Raw genomic sequence first — 19,652 nt, forward strand, 5'->3', positions numbered from 1 at the left:
TTTTCTTGAAGAAACCAAGTTTTTATTCACACAAAAAATTACATCGTTTGTGAGATTTAATTTGTTTTAACTAATCAGGAATGACTTTTTTTAAACTATTACAATTTTTTAAACTATTACAAATTCAACATTTTGTGCTTTATCACGCTAAAATTTTATACATTTTTCCTTCTTTCCTAATATTTACTCAAATGGTCTTTAAAATGACAGACTGCACCTTTAAAGTGAGTGATTTAATATTCAGAGCTGTAAAGAAGATACCAGATAGAGGAAAGAATCTCAGATCAAAGCAAGCTTCAGATATCACGTTCCTCACATCCGTACCTTTCTCTTCAAAAGTAAACCTCTAGGTGATATTTTAACTCCTTGTACCCATGTACTTCAGCTAGTTTCCAAAGACAGATCATATACACAATGCAACTGTCCATCAACTTTATAAAGGGTCATTAAATTGTCCACCCTTCATAAGTCACATCTCATCCTTGTGCTATGATTTAAGTACAGGAAGCTAGGGAAAGAAACCAAGAAGTGTGATTAAAGAAATGAAAAGTGGAAAGGAAGTTGAGGGATAAGAGAAGTTAGCAGAGGGCTCTGAAAATGACAAACTGCTCCTTTAAAGGTCATTAGGTCATTAATGACGCTGAATGTGTTCTATTCACTGAGCAGCTAGAACCGTCGATCTGCTGTAATAAAGTGCACTGACTACAGATTCTGTAAGGAAGCTGCATCACATCAAACTGTAGCGCATCACAATTGTCACAAATCTGTGTTGCCTGAACTAATGCTGGATGTCTACAAGTTTATTTATTTACACTAATTACTTTAGTCTTGCAATTAACACAGTTTATGTAAATGCTTTTTGTTTCTCAAATATGTCTTACATAAGTATTCACCCCACTTTAACTTAAAAATAAAACAAAATAAATAAGGTTTAATATTTAGTTCAGGTCTAAACCATCTGCCACAAGAAAATACCTGGTGTCCCCAGACTTCAACATTTTGTGCAATTCGAGTGTCATTCGATCTCAATAGCCATTTCTTGTAGGCCTCTGACTTTACTTCAAGAAGCAGTTTCACGTGGAAGAAAAAGAAAAAAGAAAGATAACTGCTACAGCTTAGCGCTCAACATGCCACTCATGCTAAACCACTTTTATAAAAGCTCAATGATGACAGTTTTAAATATAACCTTAAAAAAAATGTGGGAAAAAAAAGGGTGTGGGGTGAATACTTACAAGACAAGACATTGCATCTTTTATAAAATATACACTACAACTATAGATCTACAAAAGAATCATTTATTTGTTTGAATGCATGTTTATATAGTCCACAAAGTCTTATTGTAAGCATGTAATTGTTGTAAACATTACCGAAAGTTGAATGTGAAAGTTGACTGCTGGAGTGTTCTAGACGTGGTGCTGACTGTTAAACTCCGTTAGATAGGATCTAATTGACATACATAATGGATTGCAACAATATAAAGTGCGTTATTAAAACCCCAATATCTCTTGTGTAAAAAAATTAAAATAATATATATATATATATATATATATATATATATATATATATATATATATATACACACACACACACACACACACACACACACACACACACACACACACACACACACACACACACAGGAGAACTTTTAAAGTTTTTGTATTCTTTATTAAAATACTGTTGTACACACAAATATTGCAAAATGTGAGACAATGAAATAAGTTTTGCATTAAAAGTACTAAGATTTTGTGTGTTTTTAAGGGTTAGCACACTTTTACTGGAGTGTGATCCTCGGGGTACAGGGTGATGGCATTCATGATATGACATGAAAATTAGCTGTGTGTTGGCTGGATATGCTGGAAGGTGTGTATTTTGGGAAAGGGAAAACAAAAAAATCGGAGAGGCTTGGCACCAGATTCACTGTTGTGTTGACAAACAACAAAGGAGAAAACACAAAAGAATAATTCGAAAACAGCATCCTCACATCAGCACAGTATAACATGCTTCATCCTGCCTGAGCCCTCAGTGTTCAGCGTGGCTCAACCTTACCTGCTCACGTCACGCCGTTTCCACTGTAGCTCGACTCGTGATTGGAAAGGGTCACCAATGACAGGTCAAAACACATTCAATCATTGGCTTAAATTCGGGTCGAGTCGTCCTGAGAGAATGCCAAGTGCAAAAACAACCACCTCTACAAACCCCACCCACTCCCTCCCACAACCCAACACCCCCACTGTTACCTGCCGTTTTGTCAATGCTCAGTTTTTCACCAGATGTTACTGACACATTATCTTCAGGTGAGGAAAATAGAAAAAGAAAAAAAACAAACACAAAATAAATTCAAACCCTAACTAAAAGGCCCCACCCTTTACTCCATATATCCCAGAGGTTTTACTGGAACTAGTCTGAATGAGAGTCCCATCATGTAGACCACACAATCTCTGGGAATGAAAGAGAAAGGAACCATCACATAAGAGTTACTGATTAAATCCAAAATATGTCAACCAGCCTGGAGACCAAGATGGCTTGTAATCAACAAAATGAGGTGGGATGGATGTGGGGGGTGAACATGTGAGCATAATCTAAATGGTTGCTCCACAAAAAGGGGGCAGAGGGAAAGGGACATTTCACAGAGGCAGAACTGGTTCCCTTCCTAAACATGGTCCAGTTCTTTGGTTCCTTTCCAGACCTAAAATGCCTGATTGAAAAAGATAAACAAACGAAAAATCCATTCACATAGTTGTTGATTCTTGCGACATTGCAAAAAAAGAAAATTAAAAAAAACAAAAAAAAACAAATGGAGGTTGCATAAGTCTAATAAAGTCTTACACAGCAACAAGAGAAAGCACCCCTTTTGTCAGTGCCACCAAAGTTACATGGACAGAGCAAGAACCCAGGCAGTAATGGTGAGACCTTTTTGTGATCGCATGTGACTTTGGAAAGTTCCACTCACCGGCTGGTGGGGGTGCCAGGGGGAGTCGGGGAGCAGGAGGGAGTTGCGAAGGGCAACGAGAACATACCACACCACACATCCAAACAGTGGTCAGTCTTCATAGCAATTTGGCCACTCCATCCCCCATCAAACAATGGTTTGTCCCATCTAAATGATAATGGAGCCAAAAAGTGGTCTGGATTCTGCACACGTGGCAAGTGGTCTGTCCCAACTCGCAGTGCCTAACGAAGAGGTTGTTCAACTCCCACCCCAGAAAATTAGTCCTCGTTGTCATTTTGTGTCATCCTGTGGACACAAACTCATGAATTCTTTTAAAAAGGAAAAACTTAAAATTCTTAGTGCATCCTCCAATGGAAAAATAAAAGCAGGAAATTGCCTGTAAATGTTTTTTTATCGACAATATGTTCCTCCAAGTCTAAAAAATTCATCACAGCTGTCATGTTCAGCAGCTGAGAGTTTAGGAAAACTAAAAAAATACACTTTAGAGAGAGAAAAAAAAAAAAAAAAAGTATAACTTCCTTTTAGGACAGTGTATCTGACTGGAGGTGAGCAACTAGCTGGCTCCGTTTCGGCTGTTAAGATCGTTCTAGCTGCGCCTGTCTTCGTTCACTGTAGTGCAATGTGCTCTGGTTCAGGCATTCCCACCCCCTGCCTGCGAGGGGCGCTACAGTGAGCCGTTGGCAGCAGCCAGCAGTTCCTGGAAGGTGCTGTCAAAGCAGCGCTTTAGGTCTGAGTAGGTCACCACCAGCACACTCTTCTCATCCCGAGACACCAGACTGATCTTCTCGGGCACTCCAGCATCCAGCTGACGAGCACACAAGCAATCAAGTATCGCACCATTCACAGGAAATGAATAGAAAATGCACAAAACCCGATGCTTACTTTATTAAGACAAGACACAATGTGGCTCAGGTCGACCCAGGGTGTGCCAGCTTCAGTCACCTGGTGGAACAGGTGATCTCTGAAGAGCTTCAGCAGGTAGCGATCTCCCGTCTCAGACCACGTTGGATCCTTCTGGAATCTGCAGCATTTCAAACAAGCAGGTTTGAAAATGTTCAAAAGCAAGAACTAATGCTACGGTGCTAATGAGAATATTTTATAAATTAAAAAGACCAACCTACAAACACCACAAAATCAACATGTCCACCTTCATGTGCAATGTTTTTATATATTCATGTATGATCACATCCACATTCAATTATAAAAAGAAAATAAAAATAATAATGCTTATTAGAAGAGATGCAGGACTTACTCTGGTCTCTCATTGATGGTTCCCAGTTTGGCCAGAAGTCGGAACAAGCGGCCATTTTGCACCTCCTTTGGACAAGAGGAGAAAGGAAAAAAATAAAAATACCCCACAGGGAAGGGGGCATTTTAGGGTTATTAAGTAACAGGTCACATTACACTTTGCTGATAATAATGTTAAAGCCAGACTTAAAACTAATGTATTTAAAAAGGTCACCAGAGATGAACAACTTCCTGTTAAATGTGCTCATTTATTTACATTCTCAGTACACAGACATACTGAACATCAACTATAATGATTTCACTAATAAAATTCACAGGTAATAGTCTCAAAACATACAATTTCCTCAGAGAGATCACATGATGCAGGATGGTAAAATCTCTAACAGCTAGAAAATAATGGAAGAGAAAGCTGAAAACAGTGTTTAGTTTCTCTTCGTTTTCAAATTCAGCTAACATTTTGGAGTACAGGAAGTGGATTGCTATAAAAGGAAAACAGTGAGAATGTCATATGGAAGTAGGCGAGTCATTTTTGAAGAAGGAATGCATGTGTGGACATTTAAAGATCAGCATTTATTTAAAAAAAATTTGCACATGCTTCATTCTTTTTTTTGTAATTATTAAAGAAATCGTCCAATCGTCTTCACTCGTTTGTGTGTTAGGTGTGTGGCTGTGCACTGAAAAGAAAGGGCTGTGATTGTTTTATCTTTAGTTTCTTTTATTAATTTATTCATTTACGGGTTTAGAGTGTATACAACTAGCCTCGGCGACAACTCCATAAACAAGTGAACTAAAGACATTAAAATAAACAGCTAACAGGAACAATACGTGAATGTGTGCGTGCTTAAGGGCGGTGCCAGTTTACACAGCAGTTTCACACTCGGTTGTGGCCAGTAAAGTCCACAGCTTCTGAAGTGTACAGTAATCACACCTTCCATCCCTTGCACACTGCACTTTCCAAACTCTTGCTTTTTTTTTCCTTTCTTGTTGTTGATAAGCCCAAAAATCCAGTCACAGAGCATCCTGAAAGCTGACATTCTGAAGACTGAAGTCCTGTGTCAGAAAATGCAAAAAGCTTTACCTCTGAATGATAAACAGTGCTGACACTGGAGACTCCTTTCAGAAACGTTAAACATCTTACCATAAACACTAGATCAAGGGTTACACATATTTCATGTTCTAACTAAGTGGTTACTATAAGAACCTTAATATAAAGTGCTGATTTGGAGATTATAAAAAAAATATACACCTTCTGACCAGCCTGAATAGAAAATAATCACTCAATCACTGAAAAAGTCTGATTATGATCACAAATCTATGAAAGGAGAAATGTATTAACCCCAACAAAAGCCTCATTCTACACACCTTGGCTAGATCCTCCTCAATGACATCATTCCTCATCTGTGAAGCATCCAGCTGGGTATAAAATCTTGCTCCGATCATCGGCATGATGTCATTAACGCTGCGCAGGCGACTCTGCTCCGTAAGCAGGTACCTGGAGGAAACAAGTCAAGAAACATACACACGTCACTTTATGTTCACACTCCTGCAAATACACACATTTATTCTTTAGACTTTCACAAATTATCGATTGGAACTGTGAAATGATAGTCCTTCATAAAAGTGTGTGCGCGTGTGTGCGCGCACGTGTGTGAAACTACGTGGTAAAGGGCTTTCGCACAGGATGAGGTTCTTGAGGTCGGATGAGTAGTTGATGGACACAAGCTCCATGGCTTTCTGCAGGTTCTCTCTCTGAATGCCAGCCAGAGAGTTGCAGGCCAGTGCCAACACCACCTTCCCCAGAGAGATCAGATCTGCTTGCTGTCAGACAGAGACAGAGAGAGAGAGAGAGAGAGGATCCACATACAGAGGTCAGAGAAAAAGCAAGCAAGGTGTATCCGAGTAAGAGAGTGATAGAGAGGTCAGATATGTCACTGTGTGTTTGTTTAGGAGAGGGGGAAACCAGAAGGAAGAAAGAGAGCGAGCGAGCAAGAGGTGTCAAAGAAGACTGGGTGTGTAAATAAGTAAGAGAAAATGAAACAGTTACAAGAAAGTCAGAGAGAAGGCTGTGTGTGTGTGATTGAGTGTTTTATATATATAATATATATATATATATATATATATATATATATATATATACACATACACACACATATACATACACACACACACACACACACACACACACACACACACACACACACATATATACATACACACACGTGATGAAAAAACAGTGAAACAGGTAAAAAGGAAAGTAAAAGGTTGTGCACAGAGGGCAAAAGGCAGGTGTAGTGCATGGATGTTACAGCTCGTGGTCTAGAATAAAGTCTCACAGGTTTTACCTGGTACTGGGGCATGAGGGCCAAGTGGTTGGTCTGACTGTTATCAAATGTTAAGACATCAAACACTCCTACACAGTTCACACGTAACCTAGGCAACAAGAAAAAAAAAATAAAGGTAAAAACACTAATTATTTAGCTATTTAATAGTTACACAAATAAATGCTCTCAATTATTTCAATTATTCCATCAAACCGAAAAAAAACTGAACAAAATCCTGAACATCAAAGCTGATGTGCGAGTGTGTGAGTGCGAGAGTGAGTGAAAGATTGTTGTTACACCAGAACCACATAAAAGCATTAAATCATCTCAATCATTGCATTTTAGGAACAGAAATTAAAACCGGAATAAAACTTCTGCATTCACTTCATACCCAAACTAGTAAGTCTTAATCCACTTTTTAATGGGTGTGTGTGTGTGTGTGTGTGTGTGTGGTGGTCTGCTGAGGATGGGAAAAAAAAACCAATTATTGTATATAGACACATTACAGCTGATGCACATTACAAAATATACTAGCAGTTTCTACTAGCATTTAAAAAAAGAGACAAAAAAACCCATCACTCCCCGCACAAGTACACCGGCTGTTCCACTGAAGTACAAGTACACTGGAAACATCTGGACTGAGTATTTAAAAGCATAACATTGCATTTCTGAGATGTTATCTAAATAAATTACTACATAAAGGAAATGATTTAAATCAAAAATTATTATTATTATTTAAATGCTGCTCATAAATGCTTTGTTTCTCCCCAATACAAGGTAAGTAAAGATCAAAGTGCATTTAACAAATTGTATTTAACATTTATCATTTTATTTATTTAATAATTTTTCTATGACATTTTATCTGCTAGTGGCAAACCTGCTTAGTTAGCTAGAGAAAAACTGAAGCAAATAATTATTAATAAGTTATTAGATACATGACTATCTACTATTGAGTTAATTTAATGAAGATAGATAAAAATCTGCACAATAACTGAAGCCTCAAAGTGTAAAAGTGGATGGTCACTTTGTGTGTGTGTGTGTGTGTGTGTGTGTGTGTGTGTGTGTGTGTGTGTGTGAGAGAGAGTGAGTGAGTACCGAGTCTTTCCAGTGATTAGGATCTTGCTGGGGTCCATGACCCTGCATGCCAGGCCGGCAGTGTGGATGGTGCGCAGGGCAGAGCTCAGCTGTACAATGTAGGCCCAGATCAGAGACTCTGGCAGCAGACCGGCATGCTGTCGAGGAGGTGGTTCATGCGGTCCTACAGGAACACATACACAAAGAATAAGTATCATCCTGCAGTGGAATGTGCTGTTAGACAAAAATAATTCCCTAGAGACACCTCACAACACAACTTGGGTTACAGCTGTAACTGCAGTCCGAACCCATGCTTTTGAGGAATGATTTGAGAATTCAGCCCAGCGGTGGAATAAATCCTGTTATCACAGAATCGGGCTGCAACATGCACACCAATAGGAACAAAGCAAGCTCTTTTGTGTTTTAGGAGTGCGGCTGACCCGTTTCAATTATTATTTTGTTTTTATAAAACAAACTACAAAGCAGATCAGGTTGGCTTTCTTCAATTTTTGTTATTGAATCTCATTTTCCACTCTCGGGTTCCAGTGCAGTTGGTGAATAGCGTGCAGTTCTGCTTCCTCCATCACTTTTACTGTTGCAGGTACCAGACCCCACCTGGCACAGGAACAGTTTCAACCACCATTTCCTCTTTCACCACTTTACACCCACCCACACCCCCCCGAACTCTGTGTCCTCAGAAACACTAGAATAACCAAAGCTAAAAAAATGACAGACTACAAGGTCTGCAAGGTCATCCACGTGGTCTTATTCACACTCATAACCTGGAGCACTTAAAGAAGGAATTTAATTTACACAGTATTTGAGCAATTTCTATACAACAAAAGCAAAAAAAATAAAAAAATAAAAAAAATAAAAAATAAAAAATAGAATACTAGCGATTTGTACTAAACAATAAATTAACTGTCTAATTTATCTAGTAATTAAAATAAATAAACTAATACACAGTCATATGTTCGGCTGTTGGAGATAATACAGGCCTGTTGATTTCTGGGTATGGAACAAGAACTCACCCCACTTCCTCTTCGTGAAATAAGAGTCAGCCGTTGGGTCGTTGAAGTGCCTGCTGTACATGGTCTCGGCCCCAGCATGAAAGTCGTAAGAGAACACCAACGCTGCGAAAGCAGGAAAATAATCACCATTTTTACAGCTAGCAAAAACAAAGAATCTGGAAATTCACCAGTGCTTTAGCTGGAGATTTAATGCACCAAAAATATGACCTGCATGTTCACCAGTTTTAAGGCCAAACTAACAAGTGACATTGGGTTCATGAGAGGGACCACAAATAAAGCAAAAACTCTATCCTATAATAATCACAAGGATCAAGTCCAACAGACTAACAGACTGTTCCCTGGATGTATTAAAAAAAATAAAAAAAAATAAAAAATAAAAATAGAATACTAGCGATTTGTACTAAACAATAAATTAACTGTCTAATTTATCTAGTAATTAAAATAAATAAACTAATACACAGTCATATGTTCGGCTGTTGGAGATAATACAGGCCTGTTGATTTCTGGGTATGGAACAAGAACTCACCCCACTTCCTCTTCGTGAAATAAGAGTCAGCCGTTGGGTCGTTGAAGTGCCTGCTGTACATGGTCTCGGCCCCAGCATGAAAGTCGAAGAGAACACCAACGCTGCGAAAGCAGGAAAATAATCACCATTTTTACAGCTAGCAAAAACAAAGAATCTGGAAATTCACCAGTGCTTTAGCTGGAGATTTAATGCACCAAAAATATGACCTGCATGTTCACCAGTTTTAAGGCCAAACTAACAAGTGACATTGGGTTCATGAGAGGGACCACAAATAAAGCAAAAACTCTATCCTATAATAATCACAAGGATCAAGTCCAACAGACTAACAGACTGTTCCCTGGATGTATTAAAAAAAATAAAAAAAATAAAAAAAAGGCAGGATTCACTACTGGTCAATCACAGCATCACCAGTCAAATCACAGGCATCTCTGAGCTCCTGTATGTGGAAAAAGGTGCAGAACACTTGCAAAAAAAATTAAAAAAAGAAAGAAAAAATATAAATGTATTTAAAAAAAAAAAAGAGGTGATGTATAGAGAGCGATCAATTGAGAACTCTTTAAATTAATTGGTATCTGGCAATTGTGCTGCAAATTAGGCCGATTATTAGGCGGGCGCATCGGACACCAAACCGCGCGTTTGCATGAGAGAAAATAACTCCCTTACCAGCAGGTGGCAGTAGTATTTGGCATCCAAACAAGGAAACCAGAAGAGCAAGAATTGTGAATATATACCAAGAGCAGCATTTTCACCTGTTGTGATCATTACTAATGAATTTGTGGAGCTTTTTTAAACGTCTGCTAAATTGCAAAGACAAGTGCAAGAATGACATCAAGAGTGTTAAGGGTTTTTTGTGTGCTAAATAAAAATTTCTGAAAAGCATTGCAAAGTTTAAAAAAGAGGGAGAGAGAGAGAGAGCATTCTATTTACAGCTCACGCTCTCCTTTAACTACAATATTTGTGCTGCAATGCTTTAAAGAAACTCAGGATTACATACAAATTCAAGTCCAGCTCCTTACAGTGATCTCCAAAAGCCTTGGTGGTAAAGACTTCTCGAAGAGTCACAGCGTTGGAGTGTTGGATCTTCTTCCACATGTCGACCAGCATCATGCACTTGGTGTTCACCAGCCTGAAGCCTGCAAACATTAGACACGTGCTGTAATGCGCAGTTATGCATTAAACTGTATTTAACCTCATGTTATGATGTTTCACATCATGTGGCTCAAGCTGTGATCACATTTCTCACCATGTATCCGCCTCAAACAGTACGGCAGGTCATCTTTGCTGTTGACCGCCTTGTAACAGGAAGTGATGTAACTAAAGTTGCTGGTTTTCTGGAGTCGGTTGGGGGGCAGAAGAGGCTCCAGGGGAAAGAGGCTGTGGTAGCTGTCCACCTCAGATGGGACTCCTGAGAAATGAATCAAATTAGTAAGAAACTGAAGCAGAAGTTCCCTTCAATTTCGCTTTCACACACGCACACAAAAATGAACCTTTTTGGTTAGATTTCTGAACATAAATTTCTTCCAACATGACAGACCGAGGATGTGGTTGCATTCAGACACCAGATGAATCCCGACAAACTGACCACAGACGGTTCAGACAGCCATAAACCAAAGAGACGAGGATTAGTCAACATTCAGAACACCAGCAGTGCATTCACTTGCATTGTACCCACCTGCGTTCTCAGACTGATCGATTTGGGCCATTGTGATCAAATGCCTGTTAATCAACTCCTGAAAAATAAGAGCAAGAGATTTGTTTGCTGGGTTCACTGGTGCACTGGGATGCCGATTTTTAAGATACATCATGCTGAATTAACAATTCAATTTTATTTATTATCATTGTAAAAGTATACATTTTTTACATAAATTGTTACACTTAGTTATAAAAAGTAATAAAATCTCAGATTAAATTTGTGTACACCAGAGTACACCCTATTTGGACAATAGTAGCTAAAAACTGTATTCCACAGCTAATGGCCATGGCCTAGTCACCATTCCTAAAATAATGATCAAAACAAAATGGGTGATGAGGCAACTGAATCTCTCAATGCATTTTAAAGGGCTTTATTGGTCTTATTTTATATTATATATATATATATATATATATATATATATATATATATATATATATATATATATATATATATATATATATATATATATATATATTTTTCGATCCGTTACATATTTATCATGCACATTTAATGCTGTGTCAAAAGTCTTTCACAACTACATTATGAATACAAGTCTAAAACAAGATATATATTTTTTGCACGCACGCACGCACGCACGCACGCACGCACGCACGCACGCACGCACACAATTTCCCCAGAGATATTCTGATAATACTGACATGACCTTACCTCCACGTACGAGTTATATGCATTAAAAAAAATTCTCACTAAAGGGATGTGAACTAAAGAGAAGAAAAAGTAAAAAGAAGCAAAAAAACTTAAAGTTGCTTATATATTTAATAAAATTGAATGGTTTTATGCAAGTGGAACTTGTTACTGTTGCCAGTTGTGTGTCTGAACTCTAAGAAATTAACAGTTGGCTGCTGGTTGGTGTGAAATAATCTCATGGCAAAGCCTGAAATCATACAGCTTTACCCAAGCATAATAATAAAGTCTGGCTGCCCGAATGAACACTAATATCAATCCATGTTATTGTTATAAACCCAGCTTTATTCTCTTTCAACAGATTGTCTTTTGGTCTCGTATGCGTCACAGCCATTACAGCGCTTCTACAGGTAACAGTAGGAGGAAAAGATAAGAGGTGAATACCTGTCTGAGCTCATCAGCCATAAAGAAGGATGGAGCATTGGCTTTGGGCTGCATGTACGCCACATGAGGTGCTGTTTGTGGGTAGATATGGTACGTTGGAAACACCTAACATGATAGCAAGCCGATTACTTAAGTGCCAAAAGGAATATCAACAAAAACATGAGAAAGAGAAAGAGAGAGAGAGAGAGAGAGAGAGAGAGAGAGAGAGAGAGAGAGAGAGAGAAAACCTTGGAGCGTACCATTCCCGCCATGGGAGCAGGGGTGTTGTCTGTGTAAAAGTAGGTGGTTCCTCCTACAGTCTCCTTTTGGATGATGTGGGCAGCACCTCCTTGCTCTGACGCCGTTGTGGGTACCATGTAATTGGCTTGGTTGGGGTTAGGGGTGTGGCTGCGGCGCCGAGGGGCAGGTGAGGTGTGGGGAGTGATTTTGGGCGAGTGTAGAGGAGACGAGCCAGCAGACAAAGACATACCTGTGAAAGAAAGGAGTTAAAGATGGGCCTCCATAACTTCACGGTTTGAATATTTCTCTGATCAAAATGAGGAGTCGATGGAAAAAAGGAGGGAGAACTATTCACCGGGGGCGAGTCCCACTGCAGCCGAGTTGCTCAGGCCAGGATGGGGGAATAGCGGCGAAGGAAAGGCCTGTACGGCCCCTTGAGACATCGTGGACATACGTGGTGCTCCTTTAGGGACAAACTCTGTGGCAGCAGGGTTAGGAGCCTGCAAAAAAAAAAAAAAAAAAAAAAAGGCCCATCCATATAATAACAGCACAGCAATGCTGGGTCAGGTCACTTTCACATACAATCCTCTGGATAGAATAACGCTGGATTAGGAAGAAGAATAATTAAAGAATAAACCAATTTATAATCGCACGGTTATTGCAAAACAAATCAAGTTGGTGGGATACGGCACAACAAGCCCGAATTTCATTATTTTCCTCAGTAAGCACACCCTGAAAGTGTTTTATTGAAGTGCTATCTTGTACCACATTCTCTAAACCTTTTTTATTTATCTCAGAACAAATCAAAATAGATTGAAGCAAATTTGGAACATCAGTAAAACAGGTTCATGTTCTCGATTACATTATATAGAACTGATGAAATGGTCATCCTCTCACCAGTCACTCTCTTTTTCCTCTCTCACACAGGAGCTTAATAGGACCCTGTCCAGAAGACTTGGTGGAAAACAAAATCTTAAAGCTTAAAAGTATCTGAAGGGTCAATAAATTAGTCTGAATAAAAAGATATACAGGAAGTGCAGAGCCACCCCTTTAAATTTCTAATAATTAATTCTATAATCTTGTTACCTTTTAAACACCTGCCTTTAGCTCAATTTCAAATAGGTTTATAGACTCTGGTATTTTGGAGGTATTGGACTAAACCCTTGAAATTTCTAATTTGTTAAGTAAAATATATACACAAGAAGTCAGTAATGCATTTAACACAACAAAAAGTAAGTCTCCACATCTTAAAAAAAAAAAAAAAAAAAAAAAAAAGAAAAGGTTTTAGGTCCATCATAAAATGCTTACCTTTCTCCTCTGTGTAATGCTTAAAGCACCAAAGTCGCTAAACAGGGAGGATGTGGGGGAACTTACAGGATCTGCAAAAAGAAAGCGCACAGTCAGAGATGTTCCAAAGCCAATAAACATCGTAACGTTCCAACAGCAAACGGCAGATTGTGGCTCACCATGAGCGCTGTGGCTGAAATTCTTGGCACCGTCATTAAGGAGACTCGGGGAGCTGCTGCTGCTGGTCATTCTCTACAAAACACACACAGCATCAGTCCCATGTCTGAGCGAGTGTAATGACAAGTCCTTGAATATTACACGTGTTATAAGAAATATAATAAACAGGAATCAAGGTCACAAGACAGTTTATTACAATTCATAGTATGAAGACAGCTTTGGTTTGACCTACATGCTACAAATGTATCTGCCCCCAGTATGACTACAATGAACATTGTAGGACAATTTACACTCTGCACTTGAAGCGCTTTACTTTAAAGAAGCAGTGTTCAGTAGTGAAGATTATGTCGGGAGTTAAACATTCTGTGCCACGCTGTTAAAGGAAATTATTCCACAACTAAGCTAGAATGATGAAGCAGAGTTTGTTACGAACCAAAAGTTTGATTATTTTCTCAGGACAGCATGTCTGATGGAACATGTGTCTCGTTCCTTTAAGAACACTTTGGTACGAATCTTGCAACTGCATTCACTCAACCTGCTGCAAGTCCATAAAGAAAGGGATCAAATCCGCACGCCGACAAACTTTCACCTTATTAATGATTTATAAAGAATTTTGGCAGAGAAGTGCAGCCTTACAGCTCGAGCGTGTGCATTTCCTCTTTTTCACACAGCTGGACATGCTGATGATGATGATTAAGATGGGGTCTATGACAATGCAAAGCAGAACGTTGCGAGTAGAAATAATAAATGAGAAACAGCACGCAAAAATCATGCATTATGGGTTTTAAAAAAAAGGGGTTTGAAAGGAAAGTCTGATTAGGGAAGGAAGGGAGAGGGGGGCCTGGATAGATGTACTTTTGCCCAACTCTATTTCTTCCCAACATTATGGGAAGATTTATAAGAAAAGCACACCTGTAATCTTCTACAGTCTACACTCTAAAGAATTTAGAAAATATAAAGATGTAGAATTTAGGCTTTTAAGGCAGACATTATAACAACAGGTAATAGTTTCTCTGAAACTAAAAGGACAATTTAAAACAACCACGGGTGCTGTAGTTACACACACACACACACACACACACACACACACACACACACACACACACACACACACACACACACACACACACAGCCATATTTAAATAACATGGTGAGTAGTTCTACCTTACTGCCCTCAGATTTTAATAATGTGACCAATTGATTCTATTACGTGAAGAATTTATAAGATTTATTAAACCCTAGCTATCTATTATATAAACTATATTGTTGAAAGTATTGGGACACCTGACATCTTGTTGTTTCTCCTCAAGCTGTAACTACAAAGTTGGAAACAGACAATTGTATAGAATCTTTGCACGCGGTAGCATTGAATTTTCTCTTCACTCAAAATAGGGAAACTCAAAACTCAAGAACTTGAGTGGCCTGCATTAAAGTGTCGGCCTCCACCCTATTAAACAACTTTGGGATGAATATGAACACTGACAGCACCCCAGGCCTCCAGACCACACCTACATCAGTACCACACTTTAAGACCCTTGTAACTGACTGCATCTCACACGCATCCCAGAAGAGTAATGGTTGCTATAACAAAAACGTAGGAGTAAATGTGGATGTTCAAAAAGCACAATATTTTGGTCAGGTTGTCATAAACCTTAGCCCATATAGAATATAACTAATAGAAATGAAAAATGTGTGATTTACACTCAACTCTAAGAATAACAGCTTTAACTCTTCCACAAGATTTAGGAGTGTGTTGAGGGGAATTTTTGACCATTCTTCCAGAAGCGCATTTGTGAGGTCAGACACTGATGTTTTGCACGGGAAGGCCTGGATCACAGTCTCCGCTCTAATTCATCCCAATGGTGTTTAAGTTGAGGTCAGGACTCCGTGCAGGCCAGTCAATTCTTCCACAACAAACTCACTCATCCATGTCTTTATGGACTTTGCTTTGTGCACAGTCATATTGGAACAGGAACGTTGGGAGCATGAAATTGTCCAAAATGCTGAAGCATTAAGAGTTCCTTTCAATGGAACTAAGAGGCTGAGCCTTTTCCTGAAAAACAACCCCACATCATAATCCCTCCTTCACCAAACTTTACACTTGGCACAATGCAGTCAGACAAGTACCGATCTTCTGGCAACCGCCAAACCTAGACTTGTCCATCAGACTCCCAGACAGTGAATTGTGATTCGTCACTCCAGAGAACACGTCTCCACTGCTCTAGTCTCCAGTGGTTCAATTCCTAATCGCTTCCAGTTTGTTATAATACCACTAACAGTTGACTGTGGAATATTTGGTAGTGAGGAAATGTCATGACTAAACTTATTGCACAGGTGGCATCCTGTCACGGTACCACGGTGGAATTCACTGCGCTCCTGAAAGCGACCCATTCTTTCACAAATGTTTGTAGAAGCGGTCTGCATGCCGAGGTGCTTGATTTAGATAACCTGTAACCATGATAGTGATTGGAACACCTGAATTCGAGGATTTGGATGGGTGAGTGAATACTTTTGCCAATATAGTGTATGAATGAACAGACCTGCATCATTGAGTATTTGGACTCGGCTGGACTTCCAAACCCATTGACTCCGATAAAGCTGCTGCTGAAATAGGAGTTGGTCAGATTTGCGTCACTGAGCGCCACACTGTCCATTCCAGGGACTGAAACAAGACACACAAGCCACTTTAAAACCTAGAAAGATACGCTGATTGTGATCTTTTGTGTACCAGACTATCCACTCAGGTTGTTTTTAAAAAAAGATCAGATTTAGCCTTGAACAGCATTTTGTATGCATGTAAAACAGCTTCAGCCTGAAAGTGCAGGATTATTCTGCTTCTACTCAGATTTAGTCAGAGATTTATTTTCCTTAAAGTATATAAATCAGATTCTTATATAACCCAATGTCTTTACAAAACAATGAAGCAAATCATCTTTTTGCACAGCATTTTCTTCCCCCTTTTTATCCGAAAAAACAGTGCTCAGAAATCTAGAGCTATGAATCACATATAAAATTAAATAATGCCATTAAAGACACCCCCCCCCCCCATCAAAAGCATGTATAAAGCTTCCAAATACACAGTGAAACAGTATGTGATAAGACAGAATACATTAATAACATTTTATATTATGTATTGTTACGCTAGTGTGTACATGATGCAGGGACTAGTCTTGTAGAAACTCTGAAAACAAAAAAATCAGTTTACATTTGTTTTAATATTTGTTGTATTTAGCCCTAATTGAACGTTGAAATGAAATGAGAAATTGCATAATAAACAAAACGGCTTATAAATGTGTAGATATTTTTTTGGTAAAAAAATGGAATGTGATTGGTATGTTAATAAAATGTGGGATGTATAAAGGTTTCCTGTTATTAGAAAAGGAGAAGCAACAGCTCGAGTGTAAACCTGCCAGTGATCTATCAGCCAATCAAATCCAGGTTTGCCTCTGACGTCACCAGTTTGGCGAACTGACGCGCTAAGCTTTCGCAGTCATTCTTAAAAACAAAAACCCGCCATGTCTTCAATTATATATATTTATCTATCTCTATTTGCGTGATTCTTTTTTATAATAAAGATGTGATACGTTTAAAAAACACACGGTAGCACATTAGTTAATACGATTTCTTTTTTTTTTTTTTTTTTTACAAATAAGGTTATAAACAGGAAAACACGCACAGCTGCTGCGTCTGATGTTGCAATAGTCTTGACACTTTGTTCAATTGCGCGGTAAAAAGTAATGAGAGGGAAATTCAATTTTAGTCCAAACTGAAGTGTATGTAAATAAAAAATTAGACAATGTATGTTTTGATCATGCTTGGGTTAAAAAAAGCGATTCAGTGAAAACAATGACAGGTCGTGCAGTTTTGATTATTTGTGTTTATATATACTGACAAAAAACATAAAAACTATTTTCGTTTCTTAAACTTTCACACATTTGTAAAGCAAATCGCAATGCATTATTTCTCCTCGAGTCTTTATTTTGAATTCGAGAGGGAAACTAGGCCTCGCTGAATCCCCGGTCTCGATTTGTGGAGCAGCACCGCTGAGGCCCGCTTAGGTCTCGACACTAAAGAGGGGGCGCATTATTAGGCCTCACTCGGTGTATGTGCTTAATGGTCAAACTTACTGCTCAACAACTGGCCGTCCAGAGCCGCTCCTGCAAGCCCAAGAGAATCGCTCTTTTTGGCGACACCCACCGGAGCTCCGCTCGGACAAGTTGCCACTGCGTTGCCAGCGAGCGCATACCCTGACACAGCCGCCACCGCGGTGCTCACTGCCCCGCCAGCGAGGGCTAAAGTCACCGGGCTGCCACTGCCTCCTCCGTGCATGGCGCCCGTCGCGGAAGGATCCTCGTGCAAAAACTGGCAGTCGTCGCCATAAAAGCAAGTCTTATCTTTCGCGTAATAGCGGCAGAACTTCACCTTGACGCCCGGTATTCCGACACCGCTGAGCGTAGCAGCCGAGACCGGGAGTCCACTATTCATGGCACCGCTGATGCCGCCGCCACCGCCGCCGGAAGACGCTCAAACATAGGGAGACCTAGCACACTTTAATCCCAGCCAAACGCGTGGAGAGAAAAAGAAAGGCAGCAGAGATCAACCATATCATCCAGACTGAAGCGTCAGAAAGCCATCGCGTTTAGGAAATAACCGCCGTGCAGGATAACATAAAACAAATTACTAAAGTAAAAGGGAGAAGGCGGCTCGGCTCGGCTCGGCTCGGTTCCACTCGGCTCGGCGCTGTTGTTCCGCTCGGGTCACGCTGTTGTTGTTTTCGAGCTCCGTTCAGCTAAAGCACCAACCAGCGCCGCAGTGCATTGTGGGTAGGGCTGCAATTAGTGCCAGTGCTCAACAGGGCTGCAATTTAAGCGCAAACAAACAAGCGACTTTTTCGCAAGCACCAGACCCCATAACAACACTGCCTCATTATAAAACGCTGAACAGTTAAAGAGCATTATGCATGCATGCTCTAATTAATGCATGTACAGTCTAAATGCACGTCTACTCATTTTGGCTTCTATAAGTGCCATTGGATAAAACATGTTTAAACGACCTTGTCTATAATAATAATAATAATAATATTAATAATAATAATAATAATTATTATTATTATTATTATTATTATTATTATTATTATTATTATTATTATTCAGATCCACAACTAAAAATAACCTCACACCTAATTTGTCCTGTAAAAAAATAAAACCTGTTTGGCTGATCATTGTTAAATTGGTATTTATTTTGTACTAATTTAAGAGATGAAGCTGTGTAGATTTGTATGAATTTTCAGGCCACACATTGACTACTATAATACAATTTAACCACTTTAGCCAGGTCAGGGTTGCATTGATTCAGTAGTCTATCCTGGAAATCCTGTACACCAGCTCCATCACAATGCTCTGTGTACAGAAACACATATTTTCAGACTCTCATTTGCATCTAGACGCAAATTAGTGCAACCAGTCCACCTACAAGCATGTTTTTCATAGATGGAGGAAAGTTGGAGATCCCAGATGAAACCAACACAGACCTGCTGTATTTGTGAATACATATATATATATATATATATATATATATATATATATATAAAACCTACAACTGTCTTTAGACTTCTATTATAAGTGTGAAGTAAAAACGTTTTCCTTGTTTAGTAGGGAAATTGGTTACAAAATAAAAACAACATAAATAAGATATAATCCAAATCAGTAAGTATAGAGGAGGGCATACAAAACCTGAAATAAAGGCGATTTCATTGCTCTATTCAAGAAAACCACAGAAACACAGAGAGAGAGAGAGAGAGAGAGAGAGAGAGAGAGAGAGGCAGTAAAACAGAATAACAGATAGACAGACAGAATGAGTTAGAGAGGGGTAGAGAAAGAGATAGAAAAAAGTGTTAAGATGTGACAGAGAGACAAAAAGAACGACAGGCAGTAAAAGAGAAATTATGTAAGATAGTTAAGATAGAGACAGAGACATACATAAAAAAAGTGTGTTAAAGAGCATGAGACAGACAGACAGACAGACAGACAAAGAT

General features: G+C 39.1%; 1 protein-coding gene across 4 annotated transcripts; it reads right to left on the bottom strand.

Annotated features, from left to right (window-relative positions):
• Positions 1–1,646: 1,646 nt before the first annotated feature.
• Positions 1,647–18,505, bottom strand: pan3 (poly(A) specific ribonuclease subunit PAN3). Of its 4 annotated transcripts, XM_046833416.1 has the most exons (18): positions 17,746–18,486; positions 16,159–16,280; positions 13,621–13,693; positions 13,463–13,533; positions 12,510–12,654; positions 12,175–12,404; positions 11,936–12,040; positions 10,826–10,883; positions 10,397–10,558; positions 10,170–10,286; positions 8,628–8,729; positions 7,618–7,780; positions 6,544–6,631; positions 5,880–6,019; positions 5,564–5,693; positions 4,206–4,270; positions 3,836–3,974; positions 1,647–3,758 (listed from the first exon to the last, which is right to left on the bottom strand). In XM_046833416.1, exons 1-18 carry the CDS (start codon positions 18,101–18,103, stop codon positions 3,618–3,620), a joined length of 2,409 nt encoding a protein of 802 aa, XP_046689372.1. In that variant the 5' UTR covers positions 18,104–18,486; the 3' UTR covers positions 1,647–3,617. The 4 variants fall into 4 exon arrangements, 2 of the variants coding, with proteins under 2 accessions (XP_046689372.1, XP_046689373.1); XR_006923670.1 differs by lacking the exons at positions 1,647–3,758; positions 3,836–3,974 and having other exon boundaries at positions 5,860–6,019; positions 17,746–18,504; XR_006923671.1 differs by lacking the exons at positions 1,647–3,758; positions 3,836–3,974 and having other exon boundaries at positions 4,269–5,251; positions 5,860–6,019; positions 17,746–18,505.
• Between the last annotated feature and the right edge of the window lie 1,147 nt (positions 18,506–19,652).

This window comes from Silurus meridionalis, chromosome 21 (genome assembly GCF_014805685.1).
Source record: "Silurus meridionalis isolate SWU-2019-XX chromosome 21, ASM1480568v1, whole genome shotgun sequence".
In the NCBI taxonomy this organism is placed as follows: domain Eukaryota; kingdom Metazoa; phylum Chordata; class Actinopteri; order Siluriformes; family Siluridae; genus Silurus; species Silurus meridionalis.